Source organism: Athene noctua, chromosome 2 (genome assembly GCF_965140245.1).
Source record: "Athene noctua chromosome 2, bAthNoc1.hap1.1, whole genome shotgun sequence".
Taxonomy (NCBI): Eukaryota; Metazoa; Chordata; class Aves; order Strigiformes; family Strigidae; genus Athene; species Athene noctua.
The window spans coordinates 72,595,628-72,617,700 of record NC_134038.1 but is presented as its reverse complement, the minus strand read 5'-3'; the positions used below and the strand labels follow the sequence as shown (position 1 = coordinate 72,617,700).

Here is a 22,073-nt window from a genome sequence, read left to right as displayed (position 1 = left end):
TATTAGGTGTTCTTTTCAAGACTAGCCAATAAACCATTAAACAGTGAAACAACCACCAAAAAACCCCAATAAGCATGCCTCCTCTCTTATCTGGCACTTCAGCAACATCATCTGGGCTCCTCTGTCCCCTCCTGGTCTCCACAGTCCAGGAAAGAGTTGTTGTGAGCCCAGCCCAAAGCCTTTGAGATGGGGAGGGGTGTACAAGGGCAGGCAAAGGCAGCTTCCTCTGGTCTGCATCAAGAAGAGAAGAAATGCTCACGGGTGGACCTGACTGGTGACTCCAGTTGAACAAGCAGCACTAGGCCTAGGAGCAATCCCAGCTAGGTGAAAGGAAGACTGTCACCGTGAAGCTGCTCAGACATGGCGCAGAGGCCCCACAGGGGCTGTGGAGCATCCGTCCTTGAGAGCATCTAAACACGGCTGAACAGAGACCCAAGCAACGGGATGCAACTGGAGCTGCTCTGAGAAGGAGCTTGGACTGGAGACCTCCAAGTGCCTCTCCCAACCTTTGTGCTTCTGCGGGTCTTTGAACATAACCTGTCCTGCCTTCCCCAGGGTCCTCCCTCAGTGGCCTCCAGCAGGCTCCTTGCATTGTCCTGGCACAGCAGCTCAAAGGACACCAGGCCCTCTCGTCCCCTTCTCCTTCAGAGCTCCGCGTACGTGAAATGGCACCTCTCCACGCTCCAGAGCGGAGCCAGGGGATGGGGAAGAAGAGTCCACGCAACAAGTGGCAATCAGCAGTTCTCTACAGAGAGCTGTCAGACCTTGCGCAGGCCGGCTGGATCTCCCTTCCCCGCCGGTGGGATGTCTTCATGTTTTGCCCCCTCTCAGCCACTGCCAAGCACAGGGGACTGTGCCGCTTACAGGGCATTGGCTCAGTGGAGGGTTGCTGAGGACCCCCGACCCTCCCGCAACATGGTTGCCACCATCTCATTGAAGGGAACCCTGGCACGGGATGAGGAGGGGGCTGGAGCCCAGGGCTTACGATGGGACGTGGAGGAGGGCAGTCCCTGTGCCCAAGGGGCAGCCTTTCTCTTGGACAAGCATCATGGCAGGCGGAGTGAGCCCCAGGAAGAGGACCCTCAGCCCCTGCGACTCTCCTTCTCCCACATTTGGGCATCTCTCAGACCACAGGCCCACCACGCCCAAACCTGCCACAGTTGCCACACACCCACTGGCCGCCGCCACAATCGACATCACAATGGCCTGGTGACGTCACAAACACCCTTTTGTTCCGGCCCTATAAAAACAGGGACCCTGCAGCTGGCCCACAGGTTGCCGAGCTTCCAGGCGCTCAGAAGCCAGGCATAACTGGAAGGAAGAGGAGCCGGAGCATCGAGGCGGGTGGCTGCCTACCTTGGCGTGGGACAGCACAGAGATCACTCCCACCACCGACAGACAGGAAGACAACTCCCAGCAGCCTGAATCAGGAGGGCAATCAGCGGAGGAGGAAGAGGAGAAACATCACCCCTAGTGCCATGGGCGTGAATGACCTTGCTCCTCGGACTGTCCGCAAGAGGCGCCTCCCTGCAGACCCACGGGAGAACAGCCCGGAGCCCAAGCGTGTCTGCCTGCCAGGGAGCATCCAGGGCAGCGAGGCGGGTGCCTGCCCACCTTCGCGTGAGAAAGCAAAGAGAAGATTACTGCCACCACGGGCAAAGAGAAAGGCACCTCCCAGCAGCCTGAATGAGGACGACAATCAGCGGAGGAGGAACGTCACGCCTGGTGCCATGGACGTGAATGACATTTCTTCTCGGACTGACCGCAAGAGGCGCCTGCCTGCAGACCCACGGGAGAACAGCCCGGAGCCCAAGCGTGTCTGCCTGCCAGGGAGCATCCAGGGCAGCGAGGCAGGTGCCTGCCCACCTTCATCAGTGACAGCAGAGAGAAGGTTACCGCCATCACGGGCAAAGAGAAAGGCACCTCCCAGCAGCCTGAATCAGGACGACAATCAGCGGAGGAGGAACGTCACGCCTGGTGCCATGGATGTGAATGACATTTCTTCTCGGACTGACCGCAAGAGGCGCCTGCCTGCAGACCCACGGGAGAACAGCCTGGAGCCCAAGCGTGTCTGCCTGCCAGGGAGCATCCAGGGCAGTGAGGCAGGTGCCTGCCCACCTTCATCAGTGACAGCAGAGAGAAGATTACTGCCACCACAGGCAAAGAGAAAGGCACCTCCCAGCAGCCTGAATCAGGACGACAATCAGCGGAGGAGGAACGTCACGCCTGGTGCCATGGACGTGAATGACATTTCTTCTCGGACTGACCACAAGAGGCGCCTGCCTGCAGACCCACGGGAGAACAGCCTGGAGCCCAAGCGTGTCTGCCTGCCAGGGAGCATCCAGGGCAGCGAGGCAGGTGCCTGCCCACCTTCATCAGTGACAGCAGAGAGAAGGTTACCGCCATCACGGGCAAAGAGAAAGGCACCTCCCAGCAGCCTGAATCAGGATGACAATCAGCGGAGGAGGAACGTCACACCTGGTGCCATGGACGTGAATGACATTTCTTCTTGGACTGACCGCAAGAGGCGCCTGCCTGCAGACCCACGGGAGAACAGCCTGGAGCCCAAGCGTGTCTGCCTGCCAGGGAGCATCCAGGGCAGCGAGGCAGGTGCCTGCCCACCTTCATCAGTGACAGCAGAGAGAAGGTTACCGCCATCACGGGCAAAGAGGAAGGCACGTCCCTGGAGACTGAAGGAGGAAAGTCAGCGCAGGAGGAGGAGGAGGAGGAGGAGGAACAACAACACTACCCGTCGTGACATGAGAACCACTGACTGCTCTCATTCAACCAGCGCTGTCCAGCAGACAGCTGTGGACACACGGGGGAACAGCATGGGGCCCCACCATGTCTATCTGCTGAGAAGTGCTGTGAGGCCCAGGGGCAGCAGTGCACCAGACAACGGCGTGGAGCCCATGGAGGTGAGTCCACCGGCTCCCTACCAGCTGCCCGGGCATAACAGTGCACCAAAGGACAGCGTGGAGCCCATGGAGGTGGATCCAACACAATAAACAAAAACAATAACAAAAGAATAAAAATGCTTCCATGCTCTCTTATTGGGCACTTTGGCGACTGCATCTGCACTCCTGTCGCCCCTCCTGGCCTCTGCCTTCTGGTAGGAGGCTCTTTCTTGGAAACTTCCCCCTTCTGTGCCCACCTTTGTGCTTTGGCGGTGCCTTACCTTCTGAGGTTTTTAAGCTGTAACATCAGTAACCTGATACTAGTTTTTTCAATGGAATAAAATTATCATAAGAAATCGTTGAACCCTAGGAATGTCTTGTTTCCAAATTACCGGTCTCACTGCAGATTCAGGTAACATTATGGAAGTGAGTCTGGGAGTTACTGAAAAACATCTGAGACACAGTGTCGTCACTGCTTACAGCCAACACAGGTGCACAAGGGGAAAGTGTTGTTTATCTGAGAAGAAACTCTGTGGACTTCCCACAGGCTCACCTGCAACATCTCCCACCAATACGCAGTGCTTTGGTTGACAGTCAAGGGTTGTGCGGGCCCTTCTTTCCCATTCCCCAGCACCGCCCCTCCTGAAGGGGTGCCATCTCTTCTGTACCGAGCCCTGAGGGAGAGGGGAGAAGAGGGCCTGGCTTCCATCGAGCTCCTGCCTTACCCAGGTGGCAAGGGACACCCACAACCTTGTGGAAGGTGGCCTGCCCCACTGCCACCCAGGCCCTTACTTCAGACAGTCGCCAGCAAGAGCCCCACCAACACTGACCTGAGGCACACCACCACGAGCCCCATGACTGGGATTTGTCCTGCTGAACACACGACAGTGTTCCTCCCACCGGGTACTGCCGGGTACCCATCTGGATACCATGGGAGGTTGTGTCACGGGCCTTTGTGAATTCAGAGTGAATGGCAGTCATTGCTCTCCCCTTGTCCCACTACAACAGTCACCTCCTCAAAGCAAGACTCGTGTTGGTCCTGGCACAACCTGTCCTTAGTGAAGCTGTGCTGGATGTTTGGTGATGTCACCTTGCCCTTCGTATGCCTCTGAGCGAACTTCTGTATTCACGGCTCTACTCTTGTACCACACCACCAGCCAAGCAGTCTCTGGGGTTAGGCACGGCATGACTTGCCCTTGGCAAATGCCTGCTGGTTCCCAGCACCTCATACCTCCTGCTGGCATCTTGTCTCCCTTCTGTCCTGGACAACCAGATTTCCTATCAAAGGCTGGGAGAGCATTTCATACCTGCCTGCAGCAGGTAACTCCTGGATTCCCTTCAACGTCTTTTAAAGAAGTCCTGCAGTGTCACCACAGATGCACCTTTTTTTTCCTCCCACTACTAGAGTGCAAATTTAACATCTGAGATACTGTGACAGAAACAGTCAGATTCAACACTTGGCTCAAAAATTGGCTGGAAAGCTGTTTTCACCCCAATACAGCTCACAGATCAACCCACATGAACAAAGAACTGTCACTGTCTTGGCAAAGGAATTAGAAAATTATTTATGAAATCTATCACTACTTCTTGCCCGGACAATAAAAATCACAACATAGCTCCAATCAGAGAAACTGCAATGGAAAAAGGTCTTGATTTGTTTTGGTGCTTGAAAGAGAACAGCTTCAGCTTAAGGGATTTCTTGAGCTACAGAAACCATGTGCAGACACACTAATTCCTCATGGGTTAGAGATAAGGGTGTATCAGTTTTATAAAATACTAGTATTCACTACAGCACAGGCCTTAATTTTTTTTTAGGCAAGTCCAATTAAATTGTTCTTTTAGCAATCCAGAAGGAAAAATCATCACTACTAGGTTCTTGAAAGTCTTTGAGATTTGGAAGTCGTCTTTGAAACATGAGGTGTTGCAATTGCTAAATATTTGTAGTTGAGCATTAAGTTTAAAAAAAGAATTTTCCAGAAGGGGTAAGAAATCAACAACATACCTTATTGCTTCCTCCACAGATTGACCAACTATATTTGAGGATGGACCCGGCTGAGACAAAGGTGTCAGGCTTATCACCCACTTTACTGGCTTGTAGTACTCATCACTGGAACTCAACAGGTAGAACAGCGTGGTCAGAAAAATCACCTGCAAAATGAATTGCAGTTTTAAATTAAAAGGCAATAAATACTTTCCAGAACTACGGTATGCAGCTATGCTTCAGACACTGAACTTCATTGGAAAGACACAAAATACTGTTCCACAACTTGGATTTAGAGAAATACACAGAGCTAGAAGAACATTCCCCCCTACTGCACAAAGTACTTAACAGTTATAGGTAAACATTATAAAACTTTTAGTCCTGGTCAGCCTCTTCCTGAAGTCACATCTAGATGAAACTAGAATTTTGATCTAAAGCAACATTCCAGTTGGGCTTTTTTTCTTTGTTTCCAGCATGTTTCACAGATCAAAGAATTGCTGAATAGTACCATCTACTCTTAATAAAAACATACAGCCAAATAAATCCAAGTTGTCTCAAGAGTCATTATGCAGCTGGATATTAGATATGGATTAAACTAAAACTCACAAACAGAACATTTATAGTATTTATTAGGCTGACAATCCTGACTGAATACTCCTGTGAGTTTAAAGATGACTCTCAGCAGAAGTGATGGCAGTTCATTGTTTCAGTTTAAGGACCAAAAAAATACAATCATATTCTATTAACTTCCGACATGTTGAAATCCATTATGTTTTCCTTATTTTCCTGTTACGGAGCTCAACAATTCTTGGGCTAAGTATACATCACATATATGTGTCCAGCTTGAAAGAGAATACCTCAGACAAGGAAAATCCATTCTGTATTCTCCAATGGTAAACTATGGCTTGTATTTGCTTCAACTGCAAGCCTCAGATTTTTTTTCTTTCTTCACAAGATTAAAAAGAATTCTTTCACTCTCCTTATTTCTAAGCTACTCATATGCTAGAACAAACCACATCTTAATCTTTTGATAAGCCAAACAGCCTGACCTCTTTCAAGCATTACTTTCACTTTCATTACTTTACTTTCAAGCATTTTATCCAGTCTCGGACACTTCATGCCCTATTCCCACCTTCTCTTTGAACACACTCAGAAGAAAAATATGCAGACAGCACAGCATGCAGTATGTCATTGCCAGTCTCAAGAATACCATCTGTTTGTCTCTGCTCCCAATTCCTTTCTACTCAGTGATACGTTACTACTGCTTCCCCCCACCCTCCCAGCCTTTATCTTGGAAGTCACACTCTGCTGTTCATCTACTGTGACCCCTTTTCCAAAATGTCATATATATATTTAGGCTGTATTCCCTCTTCCCGGGTGTGTAACTTCCGCCTTGGGTGATAACCAATCTATCTACTAAAACAAGCCATTACTTCAGTACATCTAAAACACCATAGTGTTAACATTCATTTTGAGATCATTAAAAAAAACCCAAAAACAACTGAATTAGGCCTCAGTTTAACAGGAAATAACCCAGTGCCAGTAGCAATATCAGCTACATTTTGTAAGAATTTTAAATGAGCAAATCTTAAAACTCGAATCAGATTTTAGCATCCTCTGTAATGCTGCAGGTATCATTATTTTTTTGTTGATTGGGCCTGCCATTCCTCATAAACTACTGTAATATTTCCTGATTTAGTTACAAAACTCCCTGTACTGAAGCAGGCATGCAGGTGGTCATTTGTCCTCCTTCCACTGGGATTCAGCTACACATCCTTCTTGAAGTGTGGTTTTCAACACAAAGAGCAGCATGTTGCTCTTAGTACAGTATCCACTCATCCTGACATCCACAAAAAGCAAAGTGAAAAACAGCTCCACTGGATCTTGTTTTATTGGGACAGCCTCAGTTAACTTCTGAAGATGTTACCTTCTGGAAAGAATACAGCAGCCAGGGAACAAACAACTGCAGCAACAGGCAAAGCTTGATTCCCTGTGTATGAGAAACATATAGGGCTGACCTGAGGCCCGTCATGAATATGAGCTGGGAATTATTTCAAGTGGCAACATGCACAGCACCTGTACTGACTGGAAAAGCTGTTGTTCCCCAGTGTTTACAGAAGTAACTTGATTTCTTAGGGATTAACACCACACTAACATACACATACCCACCTGAACTGTAAAAGCCATAGCTGTGGATGAACAGCAATGAAATAAAATGGTGTTAAACTGATAAAAGAGATATAAGAGATAGCTCAGTTTCTGTTAAGGCAAGATGCATGTAACTACAGCACCATAAAAAAGTCAGTTGAACTCTAAACTATCTGCATTTTGGGAAATTAATCTATTTGCTTTAGCTCAGTATGTACAGGAATGCAAAAAGAAGCAGTAGTCACAGAACATAGTAGTTTATTATCAAGCGGCTTGTTGGCTCTTCAAACAAGTAGAATAGCCTCAATAGTATATGTAGCAGCAAAAAGATATGTCCTACCCTCTATCAACTAAAGTCTGAAAGTTTTCAGATCTCTTTTACAGGATATCCGAGATTTCAGACATTACCTAAATTGTTCCCAAAGCAACAGTTCAAGATCCTGTTGATGACTATGAGGAGGATTCACCAAAGATAAAATAGTAAGATGTTTCCATTATTAAACAATTGATGGATTACTATTTCTTGCAGTAGAATTTGTTCTGTAGCCCAAAAATACTCTAGTTTGAAGGGGGATAGACTGAATTCAAGGAAAAAGCTATGGGTAAACATTCTATCCTAAAATGGTAGTTCATTTCCACATATATCAAGAAACACATGACTTAATTGCTTGTGCATCAGGTCCGCAGATTTGGGAAATAATTGTACCTGCCTTGCATACTCAATTTTCTGCTCAAAAGCTTTGTTCTTGTTTTTTTAATTTTTACAGCATCAAAACTTTGCATATTCCCTGCAGGACTGTAGATGCCCATCAGACAAATGGAGCTTTTCCCTTCTGGTCTTTGTAACAGAGTATGAGCAGCGTATGTATGTGTGCACATGCATACGTGAGCATACATGTGCGCATATATATACACACACAAAGGACATGTGTATGTGTGTGCAGATAGGAACTTGTATTCAGAAGTGAAATAGAAGTGGCACTCTTGTAACTAATGATCAGTTTTCAAATGTCTGTTGAGGATCCAAATAGAGATCCAAATTCACTGGATCGTGAATGGAAATGTTACGTGGGTTTCTTCCCACTGAATATTTGATGGAAGATGTATTTTTCAAAATGGAAGTTCTAAACAAAGTGTTCATTATTTATGTTTTAAAGCACAATTTTTTACACCATTTATCAAACCAAAATTCACTATTTTAATTTTTATTCAAAGTGACTAAAACTGGACTGAAATGTAATCAGTTGAAAAGCTAACCACTTCAGAAACTGTTTTCTTGGAAAATTTAAATTAGTTTGTGCCACTTCGAACTAGTAAACACTCTTCTATAGCAACTAAGAATCCTGCAAAATGAAAAAAACAGTACAATTAAGTAGTGCTTTCTTTTAAACACAGCTCTATCTAGACATAATTTAGAAGAATTCCTTCTGTTTCACATTTAGGAAAAAAACTTCCCTTGGTCTATCTTTTGTCAAAACAGAGACACGGCATTTTCAAGAGAGTCAGCTTTTTCAGCTGACACCGCTGGCTGGAACACAGCAACACACAAAATGTGCTCAAATGCTGCCTACCTAGCTTTAGGGTTCAATCCATTAAAAATGTAAAAATTCTATTCCAAAACTCCATTAATTAAAAAAAAAAAAAAAAGATGGGGAAAGGATATTGGGTCAAATAGCACTCAAAGATGCAAAAACTAAAACAGAACAATAAAAAACTCTGAAACTATTTGTTTTCACATTCAAAATGAACTCTATACAAAAGCTCTTTCTCCTTACTGGAAAATAGTGAGAGTTCTCCCAGGAAATTGTGAACTTCTTAATTCAGGACTTTCCAAAAGAGAGAAGAAAAGACCTCATGCTGAAATCTCAGCTTGGGTTGTTAAAGGTACACATGCTTAGAAAGCAAATTATTGAAAAAAATTCTTACTACAGAGAAAGATGTAAGGATGCCTCAAGACCCCAGAAGAACAAGAACTGTTAAGGTTACTTCTGGTTGTCTCCTCCTCACTTAAAGGGTGTTTTTCTTTAGTTCTGAAGAAAGGAATGTGAATAGCAGGTAAATCTAACAATGACATAGTACCAAATAGGATTCAGTAGCAATGCACATCATAAAAGTTAAGAAAGCTGCAGTGATTTATCCTAGGGTCACATTTGGATTTTATCTCCTTATTGCATTAAGCTGTTGCAGCAGCTGTAAAAAAAAAAAAAAGCATAAGGAAAAATTAAGAAGCAGGTATATTGTTTCTACATGGAGTCCATGACAGTTCAGTTAAGACATCCTAAAGAGTAGTTTAAGGTTCAACTAAATTCTCACACAACTAGCATGTCTATTTACTTACTGACCCAAATAATAGACTATATTAATCTTTATTTAGTGGAGGCTATTTACTGAATATCCTAAATTTAAGTCCTTTCAGTCATAAGCTGTTAACAAACCCCCACGAAACTCTATTAAAACAAGTCCATTAACTTACCTTTTTGTGTTTTAAGGAAATCTGTTTAGTTTTTAGAGCAAGAACCTTTGCGAAAGACTTTCATAAATATGAGAAATCATATCTCCAAACAGACACAACAGTTTATGAAACGTACAGCACAAACAAGACTAAGTTATAGCACTCTCCCACAGCGTTCAACAACATTAATAGCTAGTCTTCAGGTACGCATGCAAATTTTAAGTGCCTTCAAAAGAGGTAGTTTATACAATTACACGAACACCAACACAACATTTTCTGTGCATAGAAATGGAGATAAGCATATCCCTTTACCCTGGTGTATTTGAAGTACAGTTAACAGGACAAAGTTGTTCAGTAATTTTGTGCCTTTTTTCTTAGAAGTTAATGTATTTCTAATTTATCAGTTCTGCTGTTTGCATTTCAAAGGCTACCATTATCAAGAATCTACAGAAGGAACTTACACATCTACTAAAACAAAGCTTTCCTATACATATAAGATCACTAGGAGTGCAAAATGGAAGCTCATAGTCAAATCCAAGAAACCAAAAGTGTAGGACTGATGTGTTTTCATAGAATGGTTTGTGTTGGAAGGGAACTTAAAAGCTCATCCAGTCCCCTGACCATCTTCATTGCCTCCTCCAGACCCACTTGAGCAGGTCCATGTGCTTCTTATGTTGGGAGCCCCAGAGCTGGACACTGCACTCCAGGTGGGGTCTCAGGAGACTGGAGTAGAGGGGGAGAATCACCTCCCTCAACCTGCTGGCCACACTTCTCTTGATGAACCTGATACAGCTGGTTTTCTGGGCTGGGAGAACACATTGCTGACTCACAGTCAGTTTTCCATCCATTAATACCCACACCTCCCCCCCCCCCCCCCCCAAGTCTTTCTCCAAAGGGGCTGCTCTCAATCCACTCATTGCCCATTGCCCATTGGTGGGGAAAGCTTTATATGACCATTTAAGTAACATTTATATGACCATTTTGAGTAACATATCCAACCTACAACAGAAGTGGAGGAAACAGAGTAGCCTTTAGGTCATCTAATCTTTAAAAGAATTCTAACACAGCAATATCTGACCTAGCTCTGGTAAACCCACTGACTGCACAGTGCCCCAGCAAGTGGCAGGACTCTGCTGACAGAAAAAAAGGCAGGATTGTGCATCACAGCAACAGTATGTGATGAACTGTGTATAAGCCATTAGGCATCTAGAGCTAAATTCTGTGTCTGAGCAATGAGTGCACTGAAATAATCTGCAATTATTATAAAAATGTGTCATTTTTAAGTATACTAACTTCTCACTGTTTTCAATGTGTCATCATGGGTGAAGTTGTGGACTAAGTAAGAAAAGAAATTAACTATTTCCATGCAATCTTTTCTTTACTAACTGAAAGACAGCTACAGAACAACAAAATCAAGCTGCAGCTATTTTCTTCAGTTCAAAACAGCTACTCCATTAAGTCTTACTGTGATCAGTTCTTTCTTAAATACTGGAGAATCCACACAGCTGCCTTGAAATGCTGTTAAATCTTATTTCAATTTTGCAGCTTTGCCTACAAAGACCTCCTCCTGAGCTAGCATCAATAAAGACAATGAAGTTAAACTAGTAATGTACTTTTCTTTCTAACAAATATTTTTGAATCCTGAACTAAAAACCAAGACATGAATTTCAGTCAAGCTTCCAAAATCAGTATTTGTTTAGTTAAAACAGGAAAAAGTCCCAGGCCTGTGCTTTAGGAGATTTTTATTTTAAGTAACAGCTGTCACAGCAAATTAGAAGAAAGAAGTTACCTCTACCATTACAAATTACTGCACACAGCTGTGGAATTTAGAAACAAAAGAAACTATAAACATCTAGCTCACTGAATAGTAACACATCGCTTAAAGAAAACACCTTTTAATAAAAAGGTTTCAGAGACTACTACTCAGTGTGGACAATAACATTAATAAGAATTAACTCTGTGTAGGAAGCATTCTGCAATTAAGAGCTCACAGAGGTTAAATAAAAACGTAACAACCCCCTCACACAGATTTGCTGGAGACCATTAAAAAAAGGGAATGTAAGGTAATCCTTGTGAAATAAATACTTTTGCTGACATTTCCTTGTAACGATTTTTTCTTTCTTCTGAAAACATTGGCTTGTTTAAGTATATGCTTAAGAGAACATGCCATAAAAATCTCAGTAGTTATGAAGGATATCACAAGTTACAGCTCAGTATCTTCAAGGCCAGAAACAAGAGTTTTCCATAAACAGAATGACAGGAAGACTGCCAGCTCCTTCATGTGGAAGCTACACAAATCTTGCCCTCTGCCTAGAATGAGCCTCCAGACAACAGATTTGAAAGTTGCAAAATCTCAAAGAACTTTGGTGTTAGATAAGGTTAGAAGATACTTTCAATGCTTTACGTTTGATTTTTCATTGTTACATGTGCAATTAGGTTCCTTCAGTAAAACAGGCCATGTAAACTGATAACATACTACTTACCACGGAAAGCACAAAATTGAGAAGAGCTGTCCCGCTATGGAAGAGGATTGTCACTAATGTTGTAACTGTAGTAAACAAGAGACTCACATTGCGACTCATCACTATCCACAGAGACTCCAGGATCTGGAAAAGGAGAGGGGAAGCAAAGACAAAGTATTCACTAGGATAGATAACTGTTTACATAGTGATTCATCTCCATCAAGCCATACAAAGATGACATTTCTTAAAAAAAAAGAATCATCTTCCTTCACACTTAAATTATAGCAGGCAATATCAACCCAAAAATGTCTACTTTACCAAAGACAAGTTTCTAGGTAGATGGCTATAAGGTTTTAGAACTTTTGTCCAAGGTTCAAAATTATTTCATTACAAAAAATAGCAAAAAATTTAGATGTGGTGACACTTGTTTATTGAGATCAATGTCACCACCAACTGAAAGCAGATATTGTCTTGGCAGAGAAAACTCATCTTTTCAAAATCAGAAATGCTAAAACACAAAGAACAAGGAGTAACATCACAAGGTAGAAATAAATCAATACAGCTTCAAATCAAATAACAGAATTACTACTTTAATAAGTTTGTTTTAAAAATGTTTTATGGTCATGAGATTCATATTTTTCATAATGTCTGCAGTTAACTACACAAGTTGTGATTTTGAGCAGAGATGCATCAGTTAGTCAAGCAATTATGGCAAATAAATCAAACAATGCTAGACAATCTATTAAAATTTTGTACAGGCTTGGGGAACTGATCAATTATTAGCTACAGAGAGTAGTTTTGAGACATGCCTTTAAACACAGAATACCCACTACAGCCAAATTAGTTCATGTATGCGTGCAGACACATCAATCTGAGCAGGGCAGCAACTTCATGAGACATCAAGGACATAAAGGCATGGCACGGCATGGCACAGGGAGGCATCCTAAATGCAGTGCACAGTAGTTTCACAATAAATATTTAATTCAGATGGAATGCAGTAAGAACTTATTAGCCAAGGTGATTCAAACATATACAAGAAGTAAGGTTACAAACAAAAAGCCGTAACTTCTTTCAGTCTAACTAATATAACTGAAAAAACTGTAAAAGCTCTGACACAAAAACCCTTCTCCAGGTTCAAAGCTGTAAGTGAAGACTTCAAACCTCTTGATTTAATAAGTATCTTAATCAATTAGACTGAATTAAAACAAAAAAAAAAACCAACTCAAAAACCCAAAACAAAAAAACCAATCCAGCAGCTGGCATTTGTAGAACAAAAGAGTGTGAGCCATGTGACTGTCTCTCCTTTGGAACTGAGTGAAGCATATAGAAGATAATTTATTAAACATAAACTTGGAAGGGACTATGTGCCTGGAGAAGTGACAGGGAATTATAACATAGTAAAAGCAGAAAGATCTACTTAGTTCATGCTGCTTACTATGTAATGGGAATTACGACTTTTAAGGGTCGTCATTTGAAGAAATTTTATTAGTCCCTCTTGAGAATTCAAGTGAGGTTAGAAGTGAAGATGACGTTCCGCTGAAAAATGTTCTCCCACTGGTACCTTCCTTCTTCTGTGGATTAAGAATTCATTCTGGGGGCACAGCAGTGCTGTAGGTTCATGCAGCTGCCAGGTAACTTTATTAAACGTACATTACACTATGATGACTGTAAACACAGAGAACAGTGATTTTTGAGGGAACAGTTTGTACCTAAAACAGAGGCCTTTCAGTTAGTATTCAGTAAAAATAGTACTGCCATTGCTAATAACAGGCTGTAAGCTGTATGCTAACTGTGCAAGGCTCCAGTCCTAGATGTTTAAGCCTGTTGATAGAACTTGGCATGTGAACAGGAGCTTGTTGCCATAGATAGCCTGTTAGGATGTGGAGTTTAATCACAGAACAGCAGCAAAGGCCTTGAAAGTAGGAACACAGGTTGAAAACAAAGGCCCCTGAAACACAAGCAGTTCACTGAGGAAGAAGGCATTGAAAACGTACAACTTTAAGAGCTAGGAAAACACTTCTTTTGCTTTAAGAAAATGTGATAGCAACTAAGGAAAGGAAAAGAAAGTCAAACCTCCTATGGCACCTCCTATGACCTGGAGAAGTAATGCCTCTCCAAGTATCACATGGCGTATAGTCCAGGGCGGAGGTCAAGGAATGGGGGTTGTCCAGAAACAAAAACACATTATAAAAGGACAAGCTCTTTAATTTCAGGGAAGATGATGTCCATTTCAGTTCTACCCTTTCAGATTTAAGAGCTCTTGAGCCTGCTCACTTTGACTTCTGTGACTGAAACCACCAAGGATAGCAGCTATTAATGCCAATTACACAGCATCATCACAGTGGTATTCTATCCTTACAGCTCACTGTAAGATATGACTGTTAAGAACTGGCCACTTTAAATAAGTAACATTCAGCAGATTGTAAAACAAACCATTAGCTTGAAGTGTGTTGTTAATGAAAGCTGGTCTAGTAAAGTTTTAAAGATTGAAACTAGCCTCATTTACCAGTCTTTTAAATACTAAACACAGCAATCGTTAATTCCCTCCTTTGTACACCATCCCTTGCAACACATCAGCTGAGCTGATATTGGTGAGCAGTTCACAAGGAAAGGGGCTTGTTCCATGTGCTACTAGAGAGAGTACATCTGGTGGGGGCTGAGGAAGTTTCCTTCAAAACAGTATGTTCTTCCAGTATAGGTTGTAGTTGTTCAACACTTTCCCTAGAAGCTTTAGCCTAAGGAGCTGATAATCAGGAATACACACCTGCAGTTAGTTTGAAAGTAGTTATCAGGTGGTTCAATCAATATCAGGAATGGTTCTCCTAGAAGAACATCCTTGTTAGGCAAAGTCATAGAAAGCATTTGCTTTAGAGTAAGCACGGATAGTGCCTTTCGTTCAGCTTCAGTATGTCTTAATGAAAGCAAGTGCATCTTTTAGGATGTGTCTCCAGCAAGTTCCTCTTTATACATATGTACCATTAAAATTTCAAGACACATGCTTCTCATCACTAGGATGAGAAGACAGATAGAGCAGACATTAATCATTACTGAATACAGTATCAGAAAGTGCCCAAATACTTCACTAACAGTCACAAAATCAAAATACATGTACCTGCACCTAAGAGTTCATAATGCTGTTTGATTCAGAGCATACTGCTGCTGAGTTAATGAGCTCAGTTACTATGCATAAACAATTTCTAACACCTTGCCAGTGGAGACCAGTTCTCCAAAGCACAACTGTGAAAATTTATGCAATAATAATAGTTTTAATGTTACTGTTATTAAATAACTGAAAACCACACCTCTTTCCCCCAAACACTGCTTTGTAAGTAGCCTTAAGAGATTAGTCTTTGAAAAAGCTATGAAGCTGTACAGAATTCAAGGCTCCCTTATGCATCACACTGTGATGTGTCACCATCAGCATCAGTTGCTGTCCCTTTCCAGTCTTCAACAGGCAAGAAATCAAAATTGTGCTTAACGCTCTTAGCCATCTAAGGTGTCCTATTGGCCACCTGCACATAAGGTTTAAAAGACACCTGACCAAAACAAGTATATTGCTGAGAACTTCAAGTCAACAAACTGCTGGAGGCCAGGTAAATTAATGTACCTAATTTTATTATAGAGATCAGTAACAGATTTATAAAGGGGATAAAACTGAACACAATGAGGTATTAAGAAAAAAACTTGCCCTTCTGTATACTTCTAGTATTTTTTTCTGTTCATAAAGATGGATCATCCTGACAACTCAAAAATTACAACAACAGAACAAGTCAATAAAGCTTTAAGGTAAAAAGCAAGCAATGGACTTTGTGAAGAATACTACACATACTAGTACACTATGCAAGATCTAAGGCTTCCTGCTTCAGTTAAAAGATGATTTCCAAATAAATGTTTACCCATAAAGTTCTGGACTAACCCTTCATGACTCGAAAGCTCTTTTTTGAAAAAACATCTTTGTTTGACCTTTACATGAAATGGAGACAAAGCAGCAACAGAAAAAGGACCATCCTTCAGCATCACATCTTTGACTTTCTCGTTGTAAAGAAATCAACTCTTCCTCTAAAAATAGGCATCAAGTTGAATTTCACCTAGCCTGAAAAAAACAATTCCCATTATGAAGAAGAGAACACCAAACCTGTGAACACTTGCCTTACCAGGGAGGAAAAAAAAAAAAAAGGAAAAAAAAAAAAGCATGGTAGTTGGATTATTACCAAAGAATGGACTGTATTAGCTATAAACTTAGGAGGTTACTTGAAGAAATACTCAGGGCCAAAGAAGACATTAGGGTATGTGGTAACTCAGTGAAATAGTTGGAAACTGACTTGATTTGGACCACACAGATCAGTCATGCCAAATACATGGATAAAGAAACCTAACTGAGCTGAAGCTCCCTGTGTACGTCTTAATGGAAGGTCTTCTGTCTTCCTGTCTGGGAAATCTTTGAATAAGATACTGGCTGTTGGTGAAATGATGAATATTCTTGTGCAGGAAGCAAGAAGATCCATTTAAGGAGACATTACCAACATCTCATATACTATCAAGGGAGTTCTGTGGGATCATTCACAGATTTAGCCAGCAGCAATTTACTGTTTCAAGGTTTCAAGCCTTCAAGAAATGGAGAAAAAGGGTATGAATGAAAAAACGGGTGAGTGGGGAAGAAATAAGGGGTTTTTTATTTTTCAGAAATTAAATCATAGTAGTCCAGCTATGTATCGCATATTTCATTCATCTGACAAACTACCTTAGAATAGAGCATGGGGCACAAAATTTGAGGCATAAGTGAGGATCCACTCTAGTTCTCTCCTCAGAAACGCATGACTTGATAAACTGGTTTATAACACTACTGCTTCTAAAGAATACTGAAAAAATCTGAAGCTGAAAGGCAGAAGTGCTGCTAACACCGAAGCTTTTAGAAAAAAAAACCACGATGATTTGAAAAAGCTTATCTTCACATTAAATCTTCAGGCAATTTACATGTTTATATAGTGAGTTACTTCAAAATAATTAAGGTCTGTCTACATCAAACTAGAGCTAAGCTTAACTGCTGTAACGAACAGCACATTTCGAAGGGGGTACAGAAGCCTTCTATGCTTTTATCTGATACTCAAAGTACTGAATCGATGCATATTGTTACAAATTAAATGAATGCCAGTAATTCCCCAGCACAGTTATACCAGTGATTTAATTATATGCTTTCAACTCTAATATGGGAGTTTCTTCTACTAAAGGAAAAGCCTAAAAGTGAAACAGTTGCATCTGTCTCCTTTTAACATTCTTCTTACAGCAAACACTCCTTCTCTTACTAAAGACAATGAACACTTCCTATGATTTCCATCAATGGAAAAGAGCTTATCTGCTTGTGACTGCAATACAACACTGTCAAACAGCTGTATTTTCAGAGAATAGTCATCTGCACTATTCCAAAATATTTCAGAAAGCCAAGGGACTAGCAAGACAGTTATTCTATTGTGAACTCTAGCCTTAATCTATGCATAAGTATTTATTATGTGAAAGTAGTATGATCGTACTTTATTCTTTTCCAAAAGTGGAAGGAATCTCACTATAACTGCATACCCACACACACTTCTTTGCAGTTACCTGTCTTTAAATGCTCCGTGTATAAAAAAAAATGTCAAAGAAGTTTTGGGACCATACCACGTCTTGCTATATTCTTAAGAATTGCAGGTTAGCATTGATTTCAAGTGTCCAAATGCAGAAACATCCTACAACCTGAATTACAGCTAACCTATTTAACCACCCCCCCAGCACCTCTCCCACAATCCTTACCATACACAACACTCAACAACAACAAAAAAAAACACAAAACAACCCACCCAAAGATCCACAAAACACAAAAAAAGCAAACAAAAAAGCCAAAAAATCCCAAACCAAACACCAACAAAATCCACCCAAAAGAAGAAAAGAAACCCCCAAGAACTACCCCCCTCAAAAGCACCTACACAATTTAAAATCCTTCCCAATTTGGCATGACATTCTAATAACTCATTGTTCCTCTTCAAAATATCAAGAGAAAGATTTTCATGCTCTGATTAAAACACAAATCCTGAATACAGTAAGCTTTCATTGTATCCTAGGGTAGGTAAGCAACTTTCTTAGAAACACCAGACTTAGAGATTATGAAAATAAGAATAGCTTTGACTAAGTTTTAATGACCTAAACAAGCACAGAAACCAGTTTTTCATCAATTTTAGTTTGAACTATCAGTGTAATATTTATGCAATTCATTGTGGATGAGCAAGCCAACAAAGAAAACGCTGCCCAGTAAGGATGTGAAATCAGGATTTAGAGCTATATACCATGCTGACTGGTTTACAGTGTGTCATTAAGGACATGAGTGTATGGAGGAAAAGGACAGGTGTTTCCCCACGGCTGATGAACAATGAGTTCACAGAAATAAACAGGAAGGCAAGTCAACTGCTGGCACATTTTTTTCCTCAATTTCTAAATCAGATTTCAGAACTATGGCAAAGCATGCTAACCAGATGAAATTTTAATATTAACGTATTTCAGTCTTAAATATTTATTCTCTTTACACTATTTCCTGCATTATTCTAGCTTATTTAGATTACTGAAGCACACTTATCATGGTTTCTGAGCACTGTGAAGAAATGCTGTAAATGACAAGGCTAGCACCTATTGTATAGTTTCTCCTCCTTCTCTCTCTCTTGCCTAGAAGGAAACTCCATATTGGTTTTAAATGATGATGTGTTGTGCATTTTTATAACTCTCTTAAGCGTGCATGGTCAACTTTGAGAAAGTACTAAGCAAATTTCACTATTAACTAAAAAAAGGTTCACTGCAATAAAAAGTTTCTCTCAACTTTTTTCTTGACTCACATCTTCTTTTATGGTAGAAACTATAACTATTTAAGCAGCAGTTGAGGGAGGACAGAAAAAGCACACACACCCATCAGTCTAAACCAAGAATTGCCTTGAGGCTAGCTTTAATTGCATCCACAGAAAGGTTATGTTGTGAGTTAGGTATAAAAAATATTCTTCCAAAATGGATAAATAGTAACCTGAAGATACTTTTAGTTTAAGACAACAGCTCAAGTCAAAGATGAACTATGTCAGGAATTGACTCTGTATATTAAGCATTTCAGACTTAACATCAATTTTTTAGAGGAACATAGTTACTTCAGTTTGGATTACTTTCAATGCTTTTTCCTTTTCTCCTCATGAGGTGAGAGGTCCACTGCATTAATTCAGGAAATCACACAGTGTAAAATATTAATTTCATTCTCCAAAGAACTTTCATAGAAGAAGAGAGAAATAAGCTGCTTTCAACCCAATGAATAATAACTTGAGGGGGAAAAAAAAACACTAACAAAAAAATATTTTTTTTTCACAACCTCTTGGTCAATGTTTCTTCAATTACAACCTAGATAAATTGGTCTATGTTTTAAAAAGAAAAGACTACATAACATAAAGCATTTAAAACCAGCTTTCAGGCGACAATTCTACAGTAACAATCTCTCTCAGAAAGAAGTCTGGAAAGTTAGTATTAATGAAGATGCTGAAATCAGGAAGGCTTCTTCATCATAACCAGTTCTGTCTGTAGAATGGTTATATCCTAAGTAGGCTTAGAATAATTGCTAACATAACTCTAAGCAACACTTGACAGTGTTTCCATCATTTTCCATGGTACTTGAACCCATAACCTTACTGTTACCTGTTAAAAATGAGACCAATTTGGTAATAAGGGAAAAAGATACATACCGAAAGAAATGTTTCAATGTTATCATGAACAAATGATGCAACATCTTGCCAGTCCAGAATATCACCAAGCCAACTGTTTTGACGGTTTATATGCCATTTGTGTCCTTTGTGTCTTCCAGAATGCGTTACATTCTTAAAAAGAGAGACAAAGATGTAAAGAAAACAGACATCTAAATAACTTAGACATGAGAAAGCCAAAGACTAATGTTTTGTCAATGAGGAACAGATCCAACATGAGCCTAAATACTTAGAGCTTCTTTAATTGGTGTCCTCAAAAATACCTGGAAGTACTCAGTACACTGGAAAAATTAAAAACTGACAGACAAGCATAGTTAATTATCCCATATAATTATAGTTCTGCATACTGTATATTCACCTCAGTTAAACATTAGCTTTTCTGCTTGACTGATACAGTAGTATCTATCTTGCTCTTTATGAAAGCACACAAGAAACAGATAATCATTTCAGTTACTAACTACATAGTTTACCGCTTGCAACATACAACTCTCCCTAGTACAACCCACAAAGTAAAATACAAGCACAAGCCAAACCAAGGCGTTTTCTCACAGTTAGTGTCGTCTACTCCACTGGCAATGTTCAGTCATGCAAAAGGCAAAAGCTAAGCTGGAACAAGCATAGAAGATTTCTTCTGACTACACAGCCTTGTAAATGCAACAAATGCAGCAAAACAACAAAAAATGGCCATAACCCCAACAGCTAATGCCGTTAAGTGGCTTCACCCCAATCATAAAGTTGCCTATTGTCCAAATGAATCACACCTGATTACTGTCTAGCATAAGACTATTTGACTCAGTCTGGGACTGTGTTTCAGAGAAAGATGCCAAAATTCTACTGTAAGCAAGTCTAAGCAAACCCTCTGATTACAACAGATCTCATCGGAATCTTTAATAGCAAGAGGCTTTTCAAGTTCTCAACTCTGATGTTTCTATAAGCATCCCACTACTCCTGTTAGAATTTTCAAAAAAAACCTTTCTACCAGCCTGCATTCAAAATTACAGTATCTTTTTTTGGCACACATGGCAAGTAGTGTTCCAAGTGAAGTCTCTGCACAGATTTATCTAAGAGCATTACATTTTCTGCTTATTTACCAAATCTCCATAGATATATTGTTACATTTATGATGCACAATTAGCAACGTTCTTTAACAATCCACAGCGAAAGAGATCTTTATTCTGAGCTAGGAGTTTATTTAGAGCAGGAACATATGAGCAGTCAAAAATCTCCCTCCAATAGGTCTTCTGTATTTGTAAATTGTATCAATAACCTATTTTTTGTTCATCTAGTTCTACTTTCAAAGCCAGCTCTTGCCATCAACTAGCAGAACTAGGTATCATTTGCAAATTTTGTAACATTGTTATTCATACATATTTCAAGTTCATTGTTATTCAGCAACTACACTGTTGTAGCACCTAAGGCCTTAAGTGCTGATAAACAAGGGATTCAAAGAAATTTGTCAACTGGTTCCTCTTCAACAAATTCACTAGATCTTAAAAACAAAACTAAACCTCACACCTGGAATAGACCAGGAAGAAGAGAGTCTTGTCTTTGAAAAAGACACCTTAATTGCATACGCCATCACTTTCCAAGTGGCTTATTATACTGTTACTATTTTACTTCATTTGGGTACATAGACACAATGGTAACTGATCTACCACAACATCTCTAGAACCATTTAAAATATACACCATTTGCTACCTACTGATCTTCTCAAAAAGTAGCAGTTAATTCTTGAATCCACATTTCGTCAGTAACTTTTCCTCAATTCTACAGCTTTCATGGAAGAGTATCACATGAGCCTGGGTTCTTCAGTCACCTCCAGACTAGAGCAATACTACGCAGGCCTCAAAATGAAGTCTAATTACCGCTGAAATCGTGGGGAGCTTGAGAGCTATACTGAGAGCTAGATATGTACGGTACAGATGTCCTCCTGCACTATCCCCTAGTTTACCAGTTTTCAGATACACTGAAGGACCACACAAGGCTATTGCAATTTGTAAAAGGAAATAGCCAGGTGGAAAGCACTCAGATGAGACATCTACGTGGATATGGACTGTGACAGAAGGGGCAAGATTAAAAATATGTGGAAGGAGTTACCTGCAGCCCGCAGATACTCAGGTGCAGCCCAGCATGCCAGTGGTAAACACATGGTGTCTAGTATGCAAACAGAAGCCAGCGGAATAGGCTTCAAGACTGTAGGCAGTGAGCATCAGTGCACTGCTGAAGCTCCTTCTGCCATTTTGATTGCTAGGAAAGCTGTTTCTTACCCTACCAGAAGAGCATCTACAAAAAAGAAGCCTCATAGTATTCCCTCAAATAACAGCTGCAGGGAAGAAATCACTCAACACAATGAACACATATACCACCCAGTATGCA

The 22,073-nt window shown here is 40.8% G+C and overlaps 1 protein-coding gene across 5 annotated transcripts in view; it reads right to left on the bottom strand.

Annotated features, from left to right (window-relative positions):
- Positions 1-22,073, bottom strand: part of TMEM245 (transmembrane protein 245) — a 122,468-nt gene that overhangs the window by 58,924 nt on the left and 41,471 nt on the right. For all 5 annotated transcript variants that reach the window (XM_074899420.1, XM_074899424.1, XM_074899422.1 and 2 more), the window contains 3 exons: positions 19,680-19,811; positions 11,962-12,084; positions 4,900-5,045 (listed from right to left, as the gene is read on the bottom strand). In XM_074899420.1, coding sequence (XP_074755521.1) covers positions 4,900-5,045; positions 11,962-12,084; positions 19,680-19,811 — 401 coding nt within the window. The remainder of the gene's footprint in view (positions 1-4,899; positions 5,046-11,961; positions 12,085-19,679; positions 19,812-22,073) is intronic.